The 25,167-nt window shown below is 42.3% G+C and overlaps 1 protein-coding gene across 1 annotated transcript in view; it reads right to left on the bottom strand.

The window, feature by feature from the left end:
- The window catches only part of KIF5A (kinesin family member 5A), a 602,234-nt gene that overhangs the window by 184,867 nt on the left and 392,200 nt on the right, over nucleotides 1-25,167 (bottom strand). The window contains exons 14-17 of the mRNA XM_069230811.1: nucleotides 19,225-19,431; nucleotides 14,286-14,432; nucleotides 3,881-4,069; nucleotides 2,378-2,495 (exon numbers count right to left, since the gene is read on the bottom strand). Coding sequence (XP_069086912.1) covers nucleotides 2,378-2,495; nucleotides 3,881-4,069; nucleotides 14,286-14,432; nucleotides 19,225-19,431 — 661 coding nt within the window. The remainder of the gene's footprint in view (nucleotides 1-2,377; nucleotides 2,496-3,880; nucleotides 4,070-14,285; nucleotides 14,433-19,224; nucleotides 19,432-25,167) is intronic.

Here is a 25,167-nt window from a genome sequence, read left to right as displayed (position 1 = left end):
GCTAAGTCTCAGTGGATGCAAATGCTTTGCTGGAGGCTTGTTCTTTTTGTCCTTCGACATAATATCTTCCAGGTTATACTTTGGGGTTATTTACTCACTGTCCTTGAGGATCCTCTCAGACATGTTGGCTAACAGCGCTTAGTGGAATGAAATGAAGGCAGAAAAGTACACAGACCGGATGGGGGCCAGATGTAGCTCTCTTCCTTCAACATGAAGGGAATCTGAAAAATATAAAAGGTATTCTTACTCGGAATATTGACTTAAAAGACCTATGAAAGTCTTAGGTTGTTTGTGGCTCTAAAAGACAGGAAATTAAGATTATTTTTAATATTTCTGTCAAACAAGAAGAAAATGAGTTAAAAACACACACAGTGTTCAAAGTGCCACTCTGACAAGGAGAGGGTCTGAGAGACAAATGTCCGTATAACACATCAAGAGATTGAGAGGCACATGACTTCTTAAAGGAATAAGGTTCGTATCTAATTCTTTTAATGCAAAGCTTATCAGGCCCCCATTTTCTCCCACTGTGTTACAAATTTAGGCAGCAGTTTAGGCTTTGGGCGCTGCAATGTAATTTTGAAAAAATGTTTGCATTTTAGAATAGTGGCATTTCCTGGAAAACATGGCCTATGGTAGGACTTAGAGTGTGCTCCCTTACCTTGACTACACTATTTTTTGGCAACCGAGCAAGGAATTATTCTGACATTTATGTCCAGCAATGGAGATCGTATGAAGCAGAAACTGGTAGCTACTGGAAACACTTTACCTGGGGGAGTCTGACTGCACATGTATACTGCTGATCCTAATTTGCATTATTTTTCCTTACACATACTGATCGCACTCTCTCATCTCTAGTGTTTCTCAAACATTCCAATTGACATGAGTTTACATCACAGAATGTGCTACACAATTTATTTTTTCAATCAATCAATTAATCACACTTCTACTGATAATTCCTGAGCCAATTCATATTCTGTAAGTACATGAACAATTATTCCTCAACAACTGACACTTCGACCACTGCTCTACCACCAATCTTCACTAACAAATGTTGAAGAGACTGCTTGTAATGAGTGATCACAACTCAGAGAACACACATTACTCATTAGGTAGCACTCCTTGGCATCTGTTATATGGTTTTGTGCTAAGTGATATTACTAAATTCCCAGTAACTGATGTTGCAAAACTTTACTTGCTAACTCAGTCAACAAAAGGACCTACAAACCAATCTACATTAATCTTTAAGTTTACTACCACAATCAACACTACCTTCTATTGAACAACTCTCTTTTGTGGTCTTGCTACAATAAACATCACCCACTTGCCCACGGTCACTAGCCCTTCCTTGAGTAAAAGGCTACTAATGTTCTAATATGGAAGACCTCATACTGAAAATAAGAGATACTTCTCTAGCCAATCCGCAGTCACAGAATGAGTACTTACAATCACTCACCTCCACAAAATACTCCCCACAGCCACTAAATCAGCGTAACCAATATCGCACTCAACATTTGTCTTCAACCATATCCACTAAATAACCTTTCACAGAACGTTCAAAAAACATAGCCTCCGCCAGTGATAAAACATAATTTTTTCTTTAAAAAAAGTGGCAACATCGTAATTCAAAAATCAAATAGCAAAATGTTCGTCCCAACTATTCAGTAATACATTCTTTTACCTGAATAATCCAGTGTCATTCCACTGTACCCTAGTTGCAACACTTTCCAACCACTATTCTAATAGAAGAATCTTTCCCCCACTACATACCAAAAAGTTTCGTCACAAATCCTAACAGGTTCTAACAGCAGTCCATGACCAAATCGTTTTAGTTAACAATCCAAAAGCAACATCTTTCGCCATCATTACATTACTAAAACTTTTCACTCACTGAAAGACTAGATAAACTTTCCAAACAATCAAAACTCTTCACCCTTTTTATTTCTACAGGCAAGACCAATTCACTTTTTTATGGAAATCATGACCACTTATTTAGTGAATGCCTTCGAAAAATTCATAAAAGGAATAAAACATGCCTCTTCAAATGTAACGAAGTTTTCTAACCAGGTTATAGGTAATGCACGCATACCATGTACGCTTTTCACTGTATGGAGAGCAATTGTATATTTACTTCACTTTAGGTAAAGATCTATCAATCAGCATATGCAATATCAGGTGGTACTATATATAAACAATGACACATAGCTTCATTAGTAACTGAATTTGAAGCCCCTATGACCATTGACAAGATTTCATGTGGTCACCATTGACTGTGCCAAAAGCTATTTCAATTCTAGTTTGTGACCATGGACCGGAATGCTGAGGGACGGGAACACGTGTTGTATGGTAGGAGCAGCACAGCAAGAGCTTGGAGCAGTACCTTGCGCCTGAAGTTTGACCAGCTCGTCGCTCAGTGTGTCGTAGGATTCCTCCAGCTGCCGCTTCTTCTGCTCCACACTGTGCATGTACTCAGTCAAGGACCGGATCTTTGCCTCATGCTAGGAGGAGAAGAAAGAGAAACCGCACAGGAGGGGAGAGCATCAGTGAGTTCAAGTAGAAACAAGCAACTGTTCCTAAACAGCCTACTACAAATTAACATCGGAATATGCAACTCATGTCACAAAGTAGTGCAAGAAATTAATCTCCCTATTTCTAGGCGTGGTGTGAGGTGCCAGTTTTTTAAGGTATTCAATAGTATAAATTAGTGGGGCAAATTCACAGCCTACAGGAAATTCCTGTCAAACGCAGTACAGCTACATTAAAAAGTACTAGCAGTTTATTACCTAAAATCAATCCAAAATGCCCTATAAAAATAGGGATTGATGATAGTTCTATCAAATGTATAGGAAGTTAGGAATAATCAGGAATTTTCTTCATGGTTCCACTGGAGCTTATCCTGATATATTCAGATCAGTGACAGCAGCAGCGCTGTGTCACTAAGGGAGGCACCGATGCTATTCCTGTCGAATCTGAAGTGGTACTTTAAGCTAAAATGCATCTCTTCATTTACAATGCTTAGGTTCTGGCTACAAAGTCATTATAAAATGCTTAATTTTGAAATTAAAAGAGGCATTCAGTGTTTTTCATGATATTTCAGAAGGTGCTAGAAATTTACTGAAAGTACAGGAATACCTGAGAGCTCAGAGTGCAATATCTTTCCTGTATCCAGTTTCACTCTAATTTTGTGTGCTTTTCATTTTTCATATAAACCCATGGAAAAGGCCAGCTTGGCAGACACGCTGGTAAAAACATTCCCACTGCCTAATACTGTGTTCATGTATTCGCTTAAATATGCTGCTGGGATTACATAATTATTAATATAAACCCAGCACAATTAATGTTTGTCCTACAGGTGACTTGTAGGTAAAGCTTGTCTAAAGGCATCAGTCCACTGTGCCGCCCGCCAAACCTAGCACGGAATCTAAGTCTAAATGAAGGAAAAATGGCAGATGTTTCTTAAAAAAGCCCACAGACACATTTATAGGAGTTTTCCAATGACAGGTCAGTACATTTAGAAAATTAGTCAATTTCTAGCACATCCTGAAATAGAATGCAAAATACTCGGAGGCCCCTTTAAAAGATATTTCACTTGCTCAATATCAATTACTACTCAGAAATTCCAAACACAACTAAAGTAAATTACTTCCATTTTAAAACTGTATATTTACCCAAGGTTACAAACATTCTTTTGGGCTGGAAGTAATGCTCAAAAAAGCGTTGATGTGCAAATGGAGGTCGGGTTCTTATGTGAGGAACTGCTACTGACCCACCCGGCTACTCCTTATTTGGTCTACTTTGCTCCTTTTCTTGTTTTCTCTTTTTCTTCAGGGGACAATGGTTGTTGAGCAGTAGGATGCTGCTTGACACAGATGGTGGTTCATACCTGGGAGATGAGGAGTTGGCAGGAAGACAGCTCGCGGCCCGTTACCTCCATTTTCCTATGGCACTCCACCTGAAGGTTCTCCAGCTGCCGGCAGCGCTTTACCACCGACTTCACTTCTGACTTGATTTTGCTGATGTAGAGTCGGGCTACGGTGAACTCTTCCTCAATGGCTCCACTAATCTCTACTGGCTAAACGCGACACGAGAAGGAAACCAGTAATTTTGAGAGGGTCATCATTGATAGCAAGGCTTGCTTACATAGCACATCAATTTTATATTAGCTTTACGTCTGTCACCACAGACGTAACTAGAATGTACATCACCAAGGAATATGTAGACTCATGGTTAACTCACAGCAAAAAGATCCATCCATTTACTGCACCTTACCCTCTCACAGGGGGCTAGATAGTTATACATGAAGGACAAAGGTAAAAAAAAAACATTTGTGTTATGTACTATTGTTCGTGATTACCAGATTACCAACATCATAATGTCATAGGCCAAAGGAAATTTATAAGATCATGTAAAAAAAGAAAAATGTCATACATGTAACTACAATTAGAAGATTCAGAAGTTCAGCGCTTCATTGATGGCAAGGAAGCAGCTCGGGATCAATAATGGCTGGCACAGACCTTGTGTTTTAAGATTCTGATGCTTGTTTTTGTGTTTCTCCCTGTGTAATTTACAAGATTCTAATCCCAATGGGTGGAATATTCTAATACCATAGCAACCCTTTAGTCACTGCCTGCATCGCATGCAGGCTGACAATTAGCCAGGCAGCAGCTTAGTGCAACATTCCTCAGACAGGCTTCACAATGACTGCTGCTTTATCCCCCTCAGTGCTTGAGGGGAAATTGCCTGAACCTGAGGATTAAGGCCAAATTCCCCGACGAAGTTACTACCAGGACAAGATCCTTTTTAAATACCCTTGGGTCACAAGGGTCATCCTCTGTGGGTGAGCCAACACCACAAACCCTCCCTGCCTCTTACTCATTTTGACTTGTGTATGATTACCAATGGACTGAAAGTATTGCAATGTTTTATTGCCTCTTGTTTTGCATTGCACCTGAGTTACAGGACAATCCAAAGGATTTAGGTGCCAAAAGCTACCACAAAGAAGATCCCATAGGGGCTTCATGCCAGTACCACACGAATACTTACAGTAGGGCTCAGGAATGAAAGCAATGGAGTCCCATTATCCGCAAAAGCAGTTGTATGCCTGAGCAACAGGGGGCTTGCCTGGCAACCCTCCACCTCTGCGTGTTGACCCATGGAGTCCAGATGTGTGGTGAACCTACCAAAGATTCAGCACCAGATGTGAACATCCCTGATCCACATTGGCTAATCAGGGGGCAGCCAGTTTATGTCACATCATCAGTGGCTGCCCTTGGATCACCTATAAGTTAACCCATTACTGTACCAAATAAACATGCACCATAGTTTTCTCCAAACAAAACTGCTGTGGTCTCAGTCATTCAGGTGTGGCCTTTTTCTTTGAATTCATTTATTCAGTGTAATTTAGTGTGTATGTATGCCTGGCTATGGGATATCTGTGCTATGCCTCAAGCTATACTGGTTCTTAACAGCTCTCATCCTTTTTAAAGGCCCCTGACTATGACTGGGGCATACAACCCAAATTTAGGGCCTTTATCAACCATTATAGCTCTCATCAGTGGGGTATAATGCTATGTTATGCAGACAAGCCTAGAACTGAGAATATGATGGGTGGGTAAATTAGGAATGTGGAAGGGAAACTGAATTATATTTCTCCATCAGCACTGAAAACTAGAATCAAGTTCAAAATCTTCTGTTGGCGTATTAGGCCAATGACCAAAACACACCTAGCCATCCATCCTCTAGCTATAACTTTCAAAATGTAAAATCTCTCAAGTCGAGAAGTAGTACTTCTCCTTTGCAGGAAATTTCTCCCTACAAAACTTCTGACTCAATCCATCTTGTTATCCATCCATGGACTTTAATCTCTCACTTGTTCTTCTTTTTACTGAGCTCACTGAAATTCTTCTGCCTCTCCACTGCTGTTCTAAAACAATTAGTCTTATTGTTGGTGTACTTCGAAATGGTATTCTGTGTTTCTTCAGTAAGCTACTCGTATTCAATAGTTTCATGGAAAATGCCTTAATACCTAACATGGTGCATGATCCAAACACAAACAAGTTTAAATATGGGACCAAGTACCTCCTGCTGTACATTATAAAGGATATTGCAAGTCACTGAGAAGTTCCATGACAATAAAGAGGAACAAGGCTAAAGACAACTCGCACTTCTGTTAGCATCGGTGTTAAATTACCATCTTCAGGTCTGATGATCATGATAGACCACAACTGCATGCCACAGATGACATATCTTCCCTTTCATCTCCTCTTCACTCTTCCTATTTCTCATTATTTACATCTACATATGTTGCTTGTATCTGTATACATATTGTTACAGCCTTGATAACGTCGGATTGACAAAACATGTGTCAGATGTTTTTCTTTTCACCGTGACTACCTTCAGTACCTTGGGCAGTACCCCCTGGCTGTGCACTTCAAACTGCTGGGTTCTTGCCATAAGAATTGCAACATATTGCATTTTGCACTTTACATTTGTAATTATTATATACTCAGATGGTTGTTTTTTCCTTCTGTCATGTCCCTTTCTGGCTGTGAACCTTACTTGGACCATACATATTGTAAATTAAACTGTATGTCAACAAAATATGAAAAAGGTCTACTCTACCGCCTATAAACAAAACAGGATCTCGTGGTCCGGCATAACGACGTTCTATCTTTATAATGATATACTTTATAGCCCATTGTTACTCTTTGGGTGTTCTCCGCACCTAATTTAAATTAGTTTGGGTAGTGTTTCCCTTCCTTATCTGAGTTGCGTTCTCAAGGTAGCAAGGTCTCTGTCTGACGCAGTACCCCTCTACTGTTGCTTTCTGATTTTCACAAATTGCTACATTACAGCCTTTTTAATTGATTCAGTGATGTGTAGTTAACTGAATCCAACGCTAGCACTATAAAGTTGACATGGTCACACCATCACCTTTCCCACAACCACTTAAATAATAGCTCTTTCATAAGAAAGAAAGTTCATGTTTGCAAATATAAAGATAAAACTACAATTTAATCTTGGATATAAAATTAAATACATCACAAAAGCTGTAAGATATGTGTTGCAAATATTAGAATCAGTTTAATACAAGCCAGTTGCTCAGAATGTGTAGAAACATGTAGAATGATTCTAACTTTTCCCGAATTGCCTAAGGAGTGCAACAAATAAACGTTTCCATAAATATCTCTTTTTTGCTTGTCATTGGAAAGTAGAAAAAAAGCAGAAGAAAGAAAATCAATGATTTTTTTTTGTATGGTTTTCTTTAAACAGCTGCTTTAATTGTGCTTCTTGGCCTGACCTGCTTTTCCTCTCAGCTGCTTGCTCTGGCAGCAGACACTGTGACGTCCGAACTCAACTGTAATTAAGTATTACAGTTGAGTTCAAACATCGTGCCTTAATCAATGACTGGGTGTGTCACAAATCGCCTATTCTGAGGAAATCTGAGACAGATTTTCATACAGGGATTACAGACTTCTGGAGAAAGCTCAAGACATGGCTCTTTTAAGGGGGTAGCTACTGATTCACAGAGACATCTCTCAGCACCCGGATACCCCCCAGGGTGATAAGTTGCGCTTTAAAAATCTAAGATTGATTGATTTAGAAATACATTTAAAAAATTCATCGCAATTGGTAGGGAACTGCTCCTTTTAAAGCAATCCAGCCCCTCAAGAGTCACAACATCAGAAAATCTTTGTAGTATTGACATACTTAGTTGTATAGTTTTGTTTAAATAGATTTTGAAGAGCTGTCTGACCAACTTGAAGATTAGCTCTTGCATTACAAACAGTGACGAGTGGCTCAACTTCCAAATCTTAGCCTTGTATAAAGCGGCTGAAGAAAAACTCCTTAAAAACATAATTACTAGATGCAGAATGGATTCTAGGGTCTCTGGAAGATATTTGCTTGCTTTTTGTTAGTAAGGTTCATGCAAGGCAATAATCATCTGGACACATAGGCCCTCATTACGACATAGGAGGATGGAAAAGCTGGTCCGCCGAATCCGTGCGGTCAGAAAACGGCCAGTGCAGAGACCTTACCGCAAGGGCTGTTACAAGTTTCCCACTGGGTGCAGCGGGAAACAACCCACAACATTGACACCGGCTAATAATAGAACCTGCGTGAAAGTTGCAGTGCATCGGGTGAAGCAGCACCTGTTGCCCTTTTCATTCTCTGCCAAGAAGACAGTGAAAAGCGTGAAAGGGCTGGCCATGGGGGTGCCCCGTGTCTGCCTGCTTTTACATGGTGGTGCAACCGGCGGAGAGGGGACTTGTAATCCCCAGGGCAGCGCTGCCCTGCCAAATTGAGTCCACCAGCACCTCAGGCAGTCAGCCTGCGAAAAAGTTGTGGCGTTGGCGGTCCGATTGTGGTGCGTTTGCCACAGTCATAATGTGCAGGCTATACCATCGCATTAGCAGCAGTCCAACCACCACAGCAGGTCTGGTGGTCCTACAACCGCCAGACTCATAATGAGGGCCATAATGTTTATGTGGTGCTTGGTCCAAATTTTGTTTGTAGAGCTGCAGATATCTTGCACTGTTTCCACCAAGAATAGAAGGACTCATTTGACATTCTACATGTGAAGCGATTGCTGAGCTAGATCGGAAATGCTCTGGAAGAATTCAGGTTAATGGACTGACTGATGTGAGACTCAGAGACTAATTTTACAAATGAAGAACACACCAATAAAAATCCTGGAAAAAAGTAAATAGATTATATGGTAAAAATCTCTGATTCTGAATAACTTTCAGTAGCCTGTGTAATGGAAATAAATGTGGTAGCTATCCATGCCAGGAGACAAAGGTCATATTTATGAATTGGTTCAAAAAGAGCGACTAAAATCTCCTACAGAACCATGCTAAGTTGCCATGATGGTGTCGGAAAGCCACTCGATTGAACGTTTCTTTGCAGGCTATCTTGCAAGACGCCTTACAAGAAGGGCATTTTCTATAGGTTGTTACTATTGAAAGCCAACTCAAATAGAAGAGTATAGGAGGCCTGATTTTTCCAGGTGAATAATATATAGCACCAAAACCTCCTCTTGGCAAGATCGTGGACTACAGCCATTATTCAAACAGTTAATATAAATCCTCTTCCCCTTGAGGAAACAAAATAAGCCTTTGAAGAAGCACACCGAATCGCAGAACCTTACTAGAGTTAAAGGAGCCCAGTATGTCCTAAAGAACCTTTTTCCCCTTTGAAAGAGGAGCTGATATTGATGGCTACTTGAAGTGTGGTGCTATAGATAAATGTAGAGAGTGGTACAGCTCTGCTTTACGCAGTGGGAAGTAATAAAAGATCATTATTGAGTTATTGCCCCTAAAAGACAGGATCCCTGGGGGTAGCTGGGGTATATGTGGAAAAGTATACAATCATGCCAGTACCAACTGACCAACAGAGTACTCCAAAGAGACCTTCGACTTGGAACAGTGGCACACAAAACCACTATTTTTGTTTGCTACTGTGGCAAACAGATCTATGTCTGCCTTTTCCCTTCTGTTGAACAGATATTGTTATACTTCTGGATGAAGCTTCTATTCATGTTCTACCAACAGCTTTCCATTTACTGCTTGTGAACACCTTGATGACCAGCCGGATATTGTGCCAGGATCCCAGGTTGCCTATTTTAACTCAAACTTCTCATCAAGTGTAGAGAAAAAAGCGTGAGGAGGCCAATACGTGAACCTCATATCCAGCATACTGACATCCAATAGAGCTTCTTTTTGAGGCCATATGACTTTCACTGTCAGATCTTTGTCTGGGCTCCTCAACCTTCAAAGGGTGTCCATGGCCACGACTACCTGTTGTAAAGAGAAACTGAAATGGGCAACTCTTTGGCACATTCTTAATCTTTGCCATACCATTACAGAAGCCACTTTTACTAGTTGGTTATCCAGGTAAGAGAAGACGTAAAATCCCTGGTATTATAGCTAAAGATTTAAAGAACACTACATAACAGTGCATTAACCATACACAACCTAGCTCCCTCTCCTGTTATCCGTACAGACCATGTACAGAGCTCAGCTGCCCTTTTTCTAGGTCTGTGCTATAGAAATATCATGTATAGGCATTGATACATGTGAAAACTCTGGACTCATACACCATAACATGTCACTCTTATCCACAAGCCAGTCGTCAATCATTCTCCAGCAAATAATATGTCCACCACTTGCTCCAAATCCGGGTATGCTTTTTTGGACACCCGTAGCTTGATAGATTGGCTGTTCCATTTCAGCACACCAGTCCACTCCCACCCGTCATTCCGCCAGGGTAGAGGTTGACAGGATTTCCATTCACAGGGAATATTCTGCTTGGCAACCACTGTGACCGCCCCCTCCATTGTCCGTTCAGGGACCATAAAGGTCTTCCAGTATGCCAAGCAATCCTATCCTCAGGGTCAGAACCAACGGTTTGTCCAGGATGTGAAATAGTGTCTTTCCAATTCCTTGCCAGAAGCCCTTTATCTGGGGGCAGAGCCATGTGCTTGTTTTCAGTCAGTGTACAGACCTTGAGTCTCTCATTCCAAGAGAAGGGTTAAATTTGAATCTGTGTGCAAACAAAAGTTTGCATAGGGATCAGAATTATGAGTTATGTGATAATTATCACTCTCTCACAGTTTTCCCCTGAATTCCGCCAGGTCAAACTTGCTGAAATGTAATGGGGGAAAAAGACCATAAAAAGGCAAAACATGGGTAATGTGGTGTGTTAAATACTGATTCTGTGTGTAATGCCTCATTTTAAATTTGAAAAAAAACGGAATAGGAGGTATTTACCACACGTGTTATAACTTCACCATGGGTCAACATGGTAAACATCCAACTCTATTCCACCCAACTTGCAATGATGCCCATCATGTCATGAAAAAATGGAGGGCTTCAATTAGAGCCTGGTGGTAGGAATATTCCAGCACAAACGTGGTAGATATCTCGTCCACTGTAATACAAGTACCATAGTCCATAATTTACTTGTGCTACAGTGATTAAGAATATGCTCCTGGTTTGTGACAGAGTATCTCATCTGCCAAACTCTAAATAAGGCCCTTAAGCATTCAATCAAGTTTGGAAAATAGATACACACAAATAGGGACTGAAGCAATATGGTAAAATCCTGACTGTACTATTTAAATGACTACTCGCTTATTGGTTTGAGGTCAAGTTACCTTACTCTAGAATTTGGTGCACCATATCTCAATTTGCTTTTTATACCTGCACAAACTGCTGCACTTTTAACTGCGTTTGGTTTACAGGGGGTGGCACTATAAAAAAATAGGATCCAGGTGAGCAGTAATACATGCTTGATCCTGGACAAGGTCTAGAGATGTTGCACTTATTTCTTGCATGAACATGTCTCTAGACAATGATGAAGCTCCCAATACTCGTGCATTTTACAGCATAATGTGATCAGTCGATGCTGAAGGACACTTTGCAGTTTTAATAATGGATACATTTTGTGTGTTAGTTTGCTTTATTAACCAAGTTTTTAGCAGGTGTGTTAATGGATACAGTCAGGTTAGCTGTCGTATCACAAATGGACTCGAATTTATAGGTGATCAGATGGATTTTTTTCATAAATTCTACCAGAAGTATTTTGTGAAGCTGCCTTCTGATGTCCTTAACTTTGAAACACCTTGAGTAGTGGCATTTTCCTGCATTTTTAAGTTTTTACTTTTGTTTCTCAATTAAGGGTGTCTGTACAAATCAGAACGAGATGGAACAAGAATAAACTCCTTATGCTTTAAAAGAGCCTGTGGGGGGAATCCTTCTTTTTTGTGGCTTCTAAGCACTTCCAGATAACTTCTAGATAAAAATGTAACTGTTGACAAGAAAAGTGTAAAAGACCACAGAAACAAACACAGATTGAGAGATGGGTACAGTTCCAATTAATTTGTTTATGGACAGAGGAAGAAGTGCCTGCCAGCCAATTATTAACAGTGGAAAACAAAATCTAAGTTGCCATTGATAGTCAGAGGCATAAAGTCAAGCTGGTAGTTTGTCCATTTTGACACAGAGTGATAGCTAACATATTCACTACCAAATGTTATGGTGATGCATAAACCACTTGAAACAAGCATGCAAATCTGAGGACACCTCACACCATCCCAGTCTGCAATTGCTGGAGGCTGTGGTACATGCACGGAGAGGCACTAGTGTAGTTAAAATGTGCCATGGCTAAAGGCAAAGATATCTGATACGCATGAGGAAATGTCATTAGGGGCAATTACTCCTTGGGACTTTAAGAAAGAGGAAGCTGGACTTGGTGGCACTTTGAGTTTAAGGTTCAAAGGAAAGGGGTTTATCAATTAGAACGCTCCGATTTTCTACCAGATGGACTTGAGAGGTGCATAGGGGATGACCTAATCTTCATGGACTTTTTAGCAACAGGACCAATTTCAACCCGTTACTAGTGCAATAATAGAGCTCTCTGGCAAATCCGATCATAGAATTGAGCCTCATCAAGAGCACCATTGGCACCAGCACAGGTATAGGTAGTAATCAAGAGATCCTGGCCAAGCCTGTGCATTAGTTATTGGACCTGGCACAAGGCAGTACCAGACATCCGCACAGTAGGATAGTACCAGTAGTATCCTACTGGTACAGTTGTGGCCACCTGCAGAAGGTTAGCTCATTAGCCATATTGTAAGAAGTCTAATAAGAGGCCCTTCTCCATAAACACTGACTTCACAGGTGACAGTTGGCACATGAGTATTCTTTAAGCCCGTTTCTATGCTCCTAAGTTTATCTTAACATAGATGTCTTGGAGGCCATATCACATCAAGTGCGGGCTCCTGTCTGAGTTGAGCCATATGAGTAGGAAAGGACTTGATCTCAAGAGCATTGTGACAAAACTAAAGCTAAATCAAAGAAAAATAATCTAAACCTTTTATTGAAGTTCTCAAGTATATGCATCATTCATTGATTTCTATACATGCATTTGAAATGATGGATCAATGGTCAACCAAGCTGTGCTACCTAGGTGGGTGAGTCCTTGCTGCCTTGTAAGTCATTTGCCGCAGTATGTTAACCCTGCCACACTATAAGTGTCACTGTGTTTTTTTGCGGAAGAGAGATGTTTTTCTCCCAAGTCTGCTGGTGTGTTACCTTTTGGTAAATACAGTTTTATAAATGCACTATTCACTTTCTGCCTACATAACTAAGTAGAACAGAATTCTACATGACTGCGATGTGCTTTCTTCAAATAAGACATGTGCAACTCTCTCTAAACTGGTGTACAAAGATTCTGGACAAAAGAAAGAAAGGAACATCAGGTGGTGAAAGTGAAAATCTGATGGAATCCCAAGAATTGTTTTCAGGTACTTTGCAAACACCACCTTACCAATGAAAAAAATGATTGAACAGTACTTCTGAGAAGAAAACATGGGTTTGAGTATCTCACTGATTATACATGAGCCACTCACAAGAAAGCACAGTATACACCTCACAGCTAGGTGTAGGTGTGCACACTTAGGGAAAAACTCTCACCATCACTTTCAGAAAATACTTTAAGATGGGAGTGATAAACAAGCAGGGCTTCTGTGGATTTCATCCTGTATCAGGTGGTAACTGATAAATAGACCTGGATCAAACATTGCTGCAGACCTGATTCTGACAATTCCAAGAGCTACTTTAGTAGATGGTGTGGTAGTGCCTTGCATTGATAGTCAGTAGTTTCCCCTATCTTCAGACAAACCTATCCACCATTTTCTTCTGCTTGTGTCTAAGCTTGAGAAGAAAGGAAAAGCAGAACATGTGACAAGCATCAATTCAGGAGCCTCACCTGTAGCTTTGGAGATCAGATTGGGGTGGAAGAAATAGCCTTAAAAGAAACTCACTGTTGGAGTCACTTCAGTGAGTAATGTGTACCATTGTACGACAGCTTCTTTTGCACTACTCTGAATCTGCATTTCTTGCCCATTTCCTCCTCATACTTTACCATCAGTTGAGGAATAATTTCATTACAGAGAGACTGTTCCACAATAATATATGTAGTAGTCTCCTTGCTACCAAATCCACATATAGAGACACTGCCCCAGTATATTGCTCACACCATTTACAATTTCATACAGGTGGACCATATATTTTGTCCTACAGTGCAATAAAAAGGTGGGATCCATGGACTGAACTATATATGTGGTGTGAAAACAGATTAACTTATTGATTCAATTAACAACTGAAAGAAATTATTATGTGAGCATGCCCCGTTTGCTTTTATGTGACATTAATATTTTAATTCTCCCCTCATGTGCTTGTACGAATCAGTATAAAATTCTATCTTGTGTTATCATCACTCACCAGTTTGAATTCTCCATTGCCCACGATCATGCTGAACTCACTCAGATCCTTCATCAAGCCATTCAGGACCTCTGCAATGCGCTTACGCTGGTGGCTGCTAAACTCCTGCATACGATGCAGCTCAGATTCCAAGGAAAGCATACTCGCCTGTAAAAGCGAAAGTGCAAAAGAATAACATGTAAAATTGCTCTGAATTGCATATATACCCACATAAAGTCAACCATATGTCCCAGGTATTATGCTGTTTCAAGATTAGGGCCTTGTTAGAACAGCTCTTATAAGGTGCTCCAAGACTCATACCAATTTCAATGCAAAACATTTAAGGAACTTGTGATTGATATATTCATTTTCTAGAAACATCAGTGAAGTAAAATGTCTGCTTTGACCTCCACAGTCCATGACTCAGAAGGATGCTTGACTCAGAAGGATGCTTATAAATAGTGGCATCAGCTAAACCCCAGGACAGAGCAGACAGACACCAATGCCACAGTGACACACCATCGACAGTCAGGGAATACCTTGGTTGATGTCCCAGAGGGAACAGACAGACTCTGGCACAGCCTTGCATTTTGGAAAGAGAAGGGCAACAGTGGTGGAGCTATGACAGCCACTACCCATTAAGAAAATGCAAAGGCTTAAGCACTTAAGGGACTGGCAGTGACACCCACCTGCCAGTTACAATGTGGCATTTGCAGAGACAATTAAAGAAGTAGACTGTGGAGCAGCAGCGGACACCCAAGAACCAGTCACAAGATGACATTTGTGGAGATTAGGTAGAAGCAGGCTCCTATAGTCCCAACAGTGGAATTTTGTAGCCTATGAAAGTAATGCAGTCCTATAGTTGTCTATTATAGGAAGATGTAGGAAATTACATGAGTTGTATCCATTGAGACGAGGCAGCATCCACAACAACACAGCACAGCAGCTCGAGTAACCACAACATCATCACCTATCAATGACAGCATATGTAAGACCAAAACATAACAGCAACAAACACTCATACAAACAATGGAAAAACTAGACATCCATCAACTCAACACTCACTTTAAAAAAACAATAAACACATAGCTGAAAGACTTACAAACAATCTACAACTAGTTCTTCATTGCACTGGACAAACTGATACCAACAAAAAACACATGCTGGCTTGACCATAAAATAAACACTATGGCCCTCATTCCAACCCTGGCGGTCTCTGACCGCCAGGGCGGAGGGCAGCGGAAGCACCGCCAACAGGCTGGCGGTGCTTCCTGGGCTATTCTGACTGTGGCGGTAAAACCGCGGTCAGAAAAGGGGAACCAGCGGTTTCCCGCCGGTTTTCCCCTGGCCCAGAGAATCCTCCATGGCGGCGCTGCTTGCAGCGCCGCCATGGGGATTCCGACCCCCTTCCCGCCAGCCTGTTTCTGGCGGTTTTCACCGCCAGAACCAGGCTGGCGGGAAGAGGTGTCGTGGGGCCCCTGGGGGCCCCTGCACTGCCCATGCCACTGGCATGGGCAGTGCAGGGGCCCCCTAACAGGGCCCCACAAAGATTTTCACTGTCTGCTTAGCAGACAGTGAAAATCGCGACGGGTGCCGCTGCACCCGTCGCACCCCTGCAACTCCGCCGGCTCCATTCGGAGCCGGCTTCATTGTTGCAGGGCCTTTCCCGCTGGGCCGGCGGGCGCTCTTTTGGAGGGCGCCCGCCGGCCCAGCGGGAAAGTTGGAATGGCTGCTGCGGTCTTTTGACCGCGGGGCGGTCATTCGGCGGTGACCGCATGGCGGGCGGCGACCGCTGCCCGCCGCGGTCAGAATGACCGCCTATATTGGTTAATAACAACAGCAAAAGAATGAAAACACAACTCAACCTACTACAACACAAATGGAGAAAAAAATGAGATGAAAAAGACAAATGCATATTACACCACCATAACAGAACCTACAAAAGAGCCATCAGAACCACAAGGACACCACTACTTCAATAAAAAACAGAATTCCACAATAGAGAGTGCCAAAACACAGAAACACCATGAACACAAGACGTCTGTAACAAAATCTCCAATTAATTGATCTAGAAAATTAAAAAGATTGAAATTGACCTTAAGAAGACTGCAGACAATACCACAAGAACACATGACCTAACCACCATAGAAAGAGTCAACAATACCCATCAGTCAATGCATACTTTCAATACCCTGTCACAAAAAGATTTCTTTTATACTATCATTGCAGTCAGAGGATTCTCTTCAGACCCTGACCACTAAAGACCTTTAAAGATGTAGTTTGTTCAACTTGTGCATGGTAGGTAACCAGATGCCTACTCAAAATGTCCTTGGAACTAGGTTAAGTCCCATCTGAACTGAATACCACATACATTAGAATTCCCCTAAAAAAACAAAACCCCATCCAAGAAACTACAGAGCCTGTATCAAATGGACTATTACAGCAGTGTTTGCTCAACTTTCTAAGTTTCTAGAACATTATGACATAATGTCAGACCAACACTCTGGCTTCAAACTAGGCATAGGCACAGAGCCAGCCATCATATCTAACCTGGATGATCTAAACCTCACAGTGGAAAAGAACAGAACAGCCTTGTTGTTTCTGGATTTATTAGCTGCATTTGATACTGTCCACGCTACCATAAAGACTCCACAACCTTGGAATCGATAAAAAGGCTCTAAAATTAATAGCTACTTATCACACAAATGGATAAATTATAGTCTAGCTATCACCTTTCACACCACCTCCTTACACACAACAAGGTCGCTTCCTCTGGGGTCAATCATATCCCCTCCATTATTCAACATCTACATTACACCCTTATCAAATCTGGTTAGATCATACAAACTCTCCTGTTACAAATATGCAGATAACACTCGAATTATTTTTTAAATGGATAGCCTCGAAGACCTCTACAATTCACAACTTGATGACTGCCTCTGTATCATAAATATATGATGAATAACCATCTAAAGCTCAATATCGCAAAGACAGTGATTATGACCTGCGAACAATGACAAAAGCACCACCCTACTACCATGTAGCCTAAGGAACTTAAAGCCCCTCCAAGAATATCAAAAGAAGTTATAAACCTAGGAGTAACCATGGATTCATACCTTTTCTTAATACAGCATCTTAACAATGTCACTAAGAATGCATTCCACACAATGAAAACACCTTTTTGCATTTTCCCACAGCTTGCACACCAACATGAATTGTAAGATATCCTCACACTTGTACTCTCCAAGCTTGACTATGTCACCACCCCATACCCTGTGCACTTGCATTCATATACATACAACTCATCCAAAATGCTGCTTGAAGGCTTCTTTGCCACTTTTACAGAAGATAATGCTTGACTCTAGTCCTGCAATTGCTCCACTAGTTAGCTAAACCTAGAAGGGCAATGTTCAAAGCACTTCGCATCATTCACAGTCTCCCAAGGAAAAGGGCTGCTACAACTACAAACTAAATTCAAGTAATAAAACTAAACAGAACACTGCGGTCCAGGCTTACACCACTTATCATCATACCAAACCCGCCTTTAAGAAATCTGTAGAAGGTACTGTTTTTTCAGTACAAGTTGCCAAGCTCTAGAACTCACAACAAGCCAACATTAGAGGCACCCAGGAGCATTTACACTTTCCAAGACAGATTAATAAATGGCTATTTCCTAGATAACTGCACCACCCAACCTCGCAACAGAGCCTCAAAAACAATTGCACCCTCAAGAGCAATCCTCAGCTTACAGCCAACAAACTGGAAACAACTCAACAAATAAACTGCTTTCAATGTGCAGGTAATCTAAAGAGTGCTGATCTAGGGTTCACAGTGGCAAAATATAGTTATTTTTTTCCATATGTAACAGTTAAGGCAGACAATAATACTAAGGCCATAATACATAGCGGGTGCCAGCAAATTGTAACCTATACCTCATAAATTCACATAAGACATATGTGCTCTGAGGGTTGTCCATCACCAGCACTATACAGTAACAAAAACTAAACATCACCAAATGATGAAACAGCCATGGAATAAATGAAGACATCTGTCATACATTACTGGACAATTCAAAGGACTTTAATGTAGTTCATCACTGCAGGTTCCAAATACATATGAAATGTGACCGCTTTCCTACACCTCAGAAAGACACTCGGATATAGGATGATGATAAAAATGCTCATTCCAACAGATCTCTCCACTTCTCTTCCCTCCAACCATGCCAGCTCAGGACCACAATTAAATACAAAATCTCAGATTGGACAACTCACTGAAGTAACCAGCTAGGCAGACTATATCATAAGAGATGTCATAAAGTGACCTGCAAGCTGTTCAAAGCTATCAGAGTACCGGAAACCATAAAACTGCGTGTCTGTCTCTCACACTTCATTATCTACCATACTGTTACATGCTCTGTCCATAACATGAGAACCCCACCTCAGTGGTCATCACACGCAAAATGGAAACACTTCCCTCATAGTATTGAAGCAAAGACAACATCCTCCCAACCATAAACCCTGCATGGTGTATTGGACTACCCAAACTAAACAAGAACTTCAGCTCCCTACAGAGGGGTAGTAAGCGCTATATAAATGTTGCAATACAATACAATACAATACTATACAATACAATACAATACTGGCAGCTAAAGGGCAGTCCAATTATGGTACTAAGTTTAGAACCCAGATTGTAGTTGGGAGCTACTATTCCGGGTGGGGAGGGGGCTGGGTGGGAGAGGGAATCACTTTAGGAACTTCCATGATAGATAAAGGAGAAGGTCAAAAGACTGGATAAAGAATGATAGACTCTCAGCAAGGTTCTCCATTAAGTCCCCTTCCTATGGGAAATCACTGCAATTTTGGGATGTTGAAAATTATTCTACTTAGATACCAAAAAGCAAGACCCATGAAGATGACTGCCTCAACTGACAGCAGCCAGCCTAACTTGACCATCAACATACCACCTTCTGGGACAGCTCCTCAGCCATGATCTTGTTCTGCAGGTTCTTGTCATCCACTTCCTGGGATTTCTGGTCATAGTTCACAGCCAGCTCCTCGAGCGCCTGCAGCACCTCCTTTACCTCTTCCTTGGCACAATCATTCTCTGACTGCAGCCGGCTCAGCTCCATCTGCACCTTTTCATTATCCCCACGTGTGGAAATCAGCAGCTAATCAGGAAAACATCAATTATTAAAAATATCAGTTTTGTAGCACTGACCCTGATATTAGTGTACAGGAACATGTTAAGAACTCCAAATTTACATAAAGGAATTAGGATGAATAAAGCTAAATGAATTGTATCAGAATGATACAGTTTGCCCAAGCTGAAAACTCAGGGTAGACATAACTAGATTGATCTGAAACTTAACTGAATATCCACACAACATTGATGAATGAATCAGCATCAAACAAATCATGAGCCAATAAACTTAGCAAAAGATTGGCCATCCAAAATTGAGGATATATTTTTATTTTTTCTAGAACAGCGTGGTGCTTGAAGACTGCAAACCCTCCAAGGTACTACTTGTCTTTCTTGCTGCAACAGATTAATGCATACCTGGCATTATCTAAATCTGTTATCTTTCCATGAGGCATGCCAAGGACCTCTGCACCTGCCTGATTCCATCGGAAAATCCTGACATAGGAGCTATTCACTCAAATGACAAGATATTTAGGGTGTATACTGAACACGTTATGAGATTACAAATTGAAAATCTCATGCAGACTATGGGGGTGATTCTGACCGCGGCGGACGGCGGTCGCCGCCCGCCAAGCGGTTCCCGCCGAAAGACCGCAGCGGTCATTCTGGCTTTCCCACTGGGCCGGCGGGCGACCGCCGAAAGTCCGCCCGCCAGCCTAGCGGGAAACACCCTTCCCACGAGGACGCCGGCTCAGAATGGAGCCGGCGGAGTGGGAAGGTGCGACGGGTGCAGTTGCACCCGTCGCGAATTTCAGTGTCTGCAAAGCAGACACTGAAATTCTTCGTGGGGCCCTCTTACGGGGGCCCCTGCAGTGCCCATGCCATTGGCATGGGCACTGCAGGGGCCCCCAGGGGCCCCGCGGCACCCCGTACCGCCATCCTGTTCCTGGCGGGAGAACTGCCAGGAACCGGATGGCGGTAGGGGGTGTCAGAATCCCCATGGCGGCGGAGCGCGCTCCGCCGCCATGGAGGATTCTCAAGGGCAGCGGGAAGTCGGCAGTACACCGCCGACTTTATGTTTCTGGCCGCGGCTGAACCGCCGCGGTCAGAATGCCCAGCGGTGCACCGCCAGCCTGTTGGCGGTGCTACCGCCGACCTCCGCCATGGCGGTAATTACCGCCAGGGTCAGAATGACCCCCTATGTGTTGCTCAAGAGTCACACCACAGCTGATTCCATGTGAGCAACCCCAACCTGGGAATTTCAACCATTTCCATGATCCTAATTTCTCAACATTTTTCAGTGGTGTCTAAAAAAACTGCGAATATCTTTAGGTCTTATAAAAAATTAATTATCAAGGGTGTTTACAATTTAACCTGAGGACACTTTTTGGATCCAAATCAGACTGTTCACATTAAAGATTGGATCCTTTTCACTTTTGCATGATCTAACTACAGCGGCAACCCCAACTAATTATAGGCAATTGTATGAATTCAGACTAGGATTTAGAGGAAATGGAGGTTGAATGCTTATGCACATAAAAGGTACAGCAGATGCTGTGGAAGTGCATTCCAAACAGTTGAGCAAAAAGGGTGCCCATTTGTGATTATTGTGGTGTTTTGCTTGTGCAACAGGTGGACTGAGATACACCACTTTTTTCACAAAGGTCACAGACTGAGCTTAAAGACGACAGTCTCTTTCTATAATGAATATTTGGAGCAAGTATACGAACTGATATGTAATGAAGAATAGGTCCCAAGCCAATTGCGTAATACCATCCTAATCTCGCCGTCTAGTTCAGATATGCTAAGCCCCTCTTTTGACTGTACCAGATACACCAAAGATTCAACATATGGGGACACCTCATAGCATTTTTGGAGATGCCAAATTAGCACCCAGCTCAGCTATTAACTGAAACAGTGCCACAGCATATGGAGAGTCTTTTTTTTAACTTAGGAAAAGAGTGCTCACCATAGGGGTAGGTACAGGTTCCATTATCTGGTGCCAGTGAAGGGCAATAAAGGGCAACATGCTAACTAATCATAGGTTGCTTGTTTATCTAGTGTTAGAATACACTGGGGCTTCCATTCTAAGTTTCTAACTTTAGAATAATTTCTGATTGAGCCAGAAACAGAGTAATATGCTAAATTATAAATAGCAAGAGAAGTGTAAATAACACAGTTCTGATGTCTTAAGATGGGCATTCAACCTGCTAAAAAGTTTTTCAGTTGGTAAATGGTTCGTGTTCGTGCATTCCCACAACACCTCAACACTACGTCACGTCGGTTATCTTTTACTTGTTCTTTGGAGTACCGAATGTCAAAATTGTGCATTAGAAACTTCATTGGGAAACCACATTTTTGGTGCTTCTTGTTTCTTTCTGTGTGGCTTACGTTTTGGGGATGAGCCAATAAGCCTTATGAGACGTGTTCTCCAGTTGTTGACAGCATCTCCCACGGGTGACCCAAGACTGCCACGGCACCCATCTCCTTGAGGAGCCAGGGGAGATAGGGCATATTGCGGGACAGAAGAATGGCATCCAGCAGTTTATTTTACCTATTGTGGGTCAAGCCGAGGATGGGCTGGTACAGAAAAATAGGCTGCAGACCGCGAGGGTGACCCTTGGAAACATGGAACTATTTCCTTCAGCTGCAGGGCAACTGCGGCGATAGCGGAGGAATGAGGTAAGGCAAAACAGTAGAAGTTATTCTTGGGTTGGACTGCGGGGTTTATGTCGGATTTATGTTGCATGTCAGTTTTATCTCATACATCTTTTTTGATAATGAACTGCTAGGGTTCGTTCTGCATCACCCAAGTCTACTAGAGGAGAATCCACCTGCTAGGAAAATAACAGTGATGACTACAGAAATTAATCACCCAATGGACGATGACCACTCGGATTTACCTGAAGCAGACTCAGATAGTGAATCCATTTACAGACAACCTCAAACATCTGACCATGCATTGGATTTCAGCAGTGGTAAAACAATTTGACTAACTTAGGTAATTCTATGGACAACCCAGATCTTTTTAGTGATCTAGATTTATTAACACAGTCCCTGAAACATCATCAAGGCACGGCAGAAAGCTTTATGGAGCAACAGGATTCAAGCTCCTCCTAGGTGCCAATTTGAGCACCAGCATATGCAAAGTTAAAACTGTACACTTCGCCTCAAACAGACTTAGATACCGAAAAGGATATACCACTGACCTATTTGTGAGGTTCTCGTCTAGAGGCAGTGATCACATGTGGTTATGCCGTGAACTATGGGCCAACATAGTAAACGGACACACTGAATGCTGGTATCGCTGAGTGACCACGAGTGATCACCCAGCCTTTAATTAGACCATCAGGCCACGCCCGACCCTCTGGCAGCATGCCTGTGACATTGTATAGTAGAGGTTGGGTGAAATTCTACAATATCCAGTGCTCAGTGCCATGAATTTTATAACCAGTACACTAGTAAAAATGTCAGAGACTTTGATAAACCACTCTATTAAAATGGACTCCCAGACAGCACTATTAATGGAGATGGCAACTAACATGAAAGATATAAAAGCTAAAAATACAAGAAATTGCCTGCAAAGTTCTCTTTCTGATGCTTCAGTAGAAGAAAATGCAACAGGCCCTCCACATTGATGATATTGTAGACTCCTTGCAATTATTGCCTCATAAACTGAATTACATGGCAGGGCTGGAGGCTCCGATTATGCTTCTCAATCTTTACTACTCAAAAACAGCAGCCAATGAAAGAATAGTAAAAAAACAGTAAACACACTACATGTCCCATGAGGCTTTGAACCACGCCTCTTATTAACCCAACAATAGTCTCTTGGCATCATATGCAAAATAGCGAGGCACCATTTTTCCTGTCTCTTTCTTTGCTGCTCCACAGTCAGGATAAGTGGCTTTTTGCTTAATTTGGGCTTCTTTTTTGTGAAATATTGTTTATGCTGTGTTAGCGAGCTCACTACCGGCACGGCTGATTACTGTTTCCTACTTGTTTTTGTCTTTTGCAGGTTACTTGCTGGCAGGGTTATTTGCCCGATGCCATTACGCGACTGCTGTGCGGCCTGCAATCTGTTACTGTGCCTAGGTACGTGCTGAGCCTTTCTTTTATTTTGGTTTCTTTTCTCCCCTCCAGTTTTACCGCTGCTGGCACATTTCTCTCTTCGCCCGGCAGCTTCCCTGTATAAACGCTCGTGTCACCTCTCTCCCTGGCTGCAAGAATGGGGGATTTCTGTGCACATTGACTTTGAGGCTCTATATTTGGAAAAAAGTTAAGGTTTTTTTTAGCGGTTTTAATCCAGTTTATAAGTCCTTGCCAGTGCACACTCCGTTTGTGGTGCCTTGTCAGGAGCCTTATCACCTGCTGATTGCTTCCACTCCACACCCTGATCCCTGAGCTGGGCAGATCTGTAATAATTACATTCTGTGTCTGTCCTGTTCCCCCCCTTTTTTTAGTGTATTTTCTGGAAGACCCGTGCTTCCCTCTGGGGTGTGAGGTGTTTTTCCCTCTTATGACCATGTCTGATTATGAGACATTTAATCAGGACCTTGCAGGCTACGGCCTTAATGAGGACCAAGATTATTATTATTATGAGGGTATGGAAGCAGTGATTGACAGATCAGTCCAAAAATCAACAAAGCCCTCAGCTCAGCCCTCCAGACCATTTCTAAGTGCTTAGATGAGCTCGCAGGACACTCCTCCTCCCTCATCTGGGGGTCCCTCCCTTCTCCCTTCCTCTGCACTCCTTCTTGGCTGCATTCAGAGGTCATTTATAAGGTGACCCAAGGTGACTCAAGAAGCACTTACTGATCACAACTATAGTGCAGGGATGCACTCTGTCCCCCCCACACCTTCCCAAACTACTGACTCAGATTCTGATTCCTTGTCTTCTCAGATGTCCCAGCTCGCAAGGGTTCCAAGAAATGCAAATGCTCCCACCCCCTTCCCACTCTCTTTACTTGTGAACCTTCAGAGATTGTGCACCCTAGATCCTCTGACTGGACCCCTGCTCCTGTTGTGGCCGATTACATGCACCTGAATTTACACAAAGGTTTTGACAAAGAGGTCAGATCTAGACTCAAGTCTGAATGCCCCCGGCCAGGTGTACTTCACAAAACTGCACTCACTCCTTAAGGCCTCGATGTTGAACTCCTTCAAAAAATTCAACAAAGACCACAAAAAAGGGCAAAGATGGAGCCCTCCAGGCTTGCCAGGCTACGCTCCTTGAAGACTCTGGCCCCTTAGCAAAAATTCTTGAATTGGCCCTACAAGTTCAGGAGACAGATGCCAACATTCACCCTGAGGTGCTGGGTGGTTGGACTCAATGAGCGATCTGCCTCTTGGATGACGCAAATTGCACTCTAGCCATAGGACACCACAAGTTGGTGCTACTGCAGATTGATCTGCAATGTGCTGGACTAGCAACTGCTGAACTGGGCCCCCTGGCAGAGGGGCAGTTATTCAGAGACCGGTTTGTTAAAGACATTGCCAAATTTCTCAACACTCTTACCTCTCTTGACAAGTCAGAGTCTTCTTTAAAATGTGTGTTCAACCCCCTTTTTGGCCAGGCCCGCCGCAGCTGAAGACATTCGACTGGTCGCTTCAACCAAGGTCCTCCAAGAGGTTCTGACCCTAGACGCATGGGTTATGGTCAAGATCCAGCCCAGGTGGGCTTCTACCCTCCCAGATCTAGAGGATACAGAGGTTGCTTTAACAAAGGAATTAACAGGGGTTATCGAACCTACAATGTCCAAAC

Source organism: Pleurodeles waltl, chromosome 4_2 (assembly GCF_031143425.1).
Source record: "Pleurodeles waltl isolate 20211129_DDA chromosome 4_2, aPleWal1.hap1.20221129, whole genome shotgun sequence".
NCBI classification, from domain to species: Eukaryota; Metazoa; Chordata; class Amphibia; order Caudata; family Salamandridae; genus Pleurodeles; species Pleurodeles waltl.
This window is presented reverse-complemented; position numbering and strand designations above follow the sequence as displayed.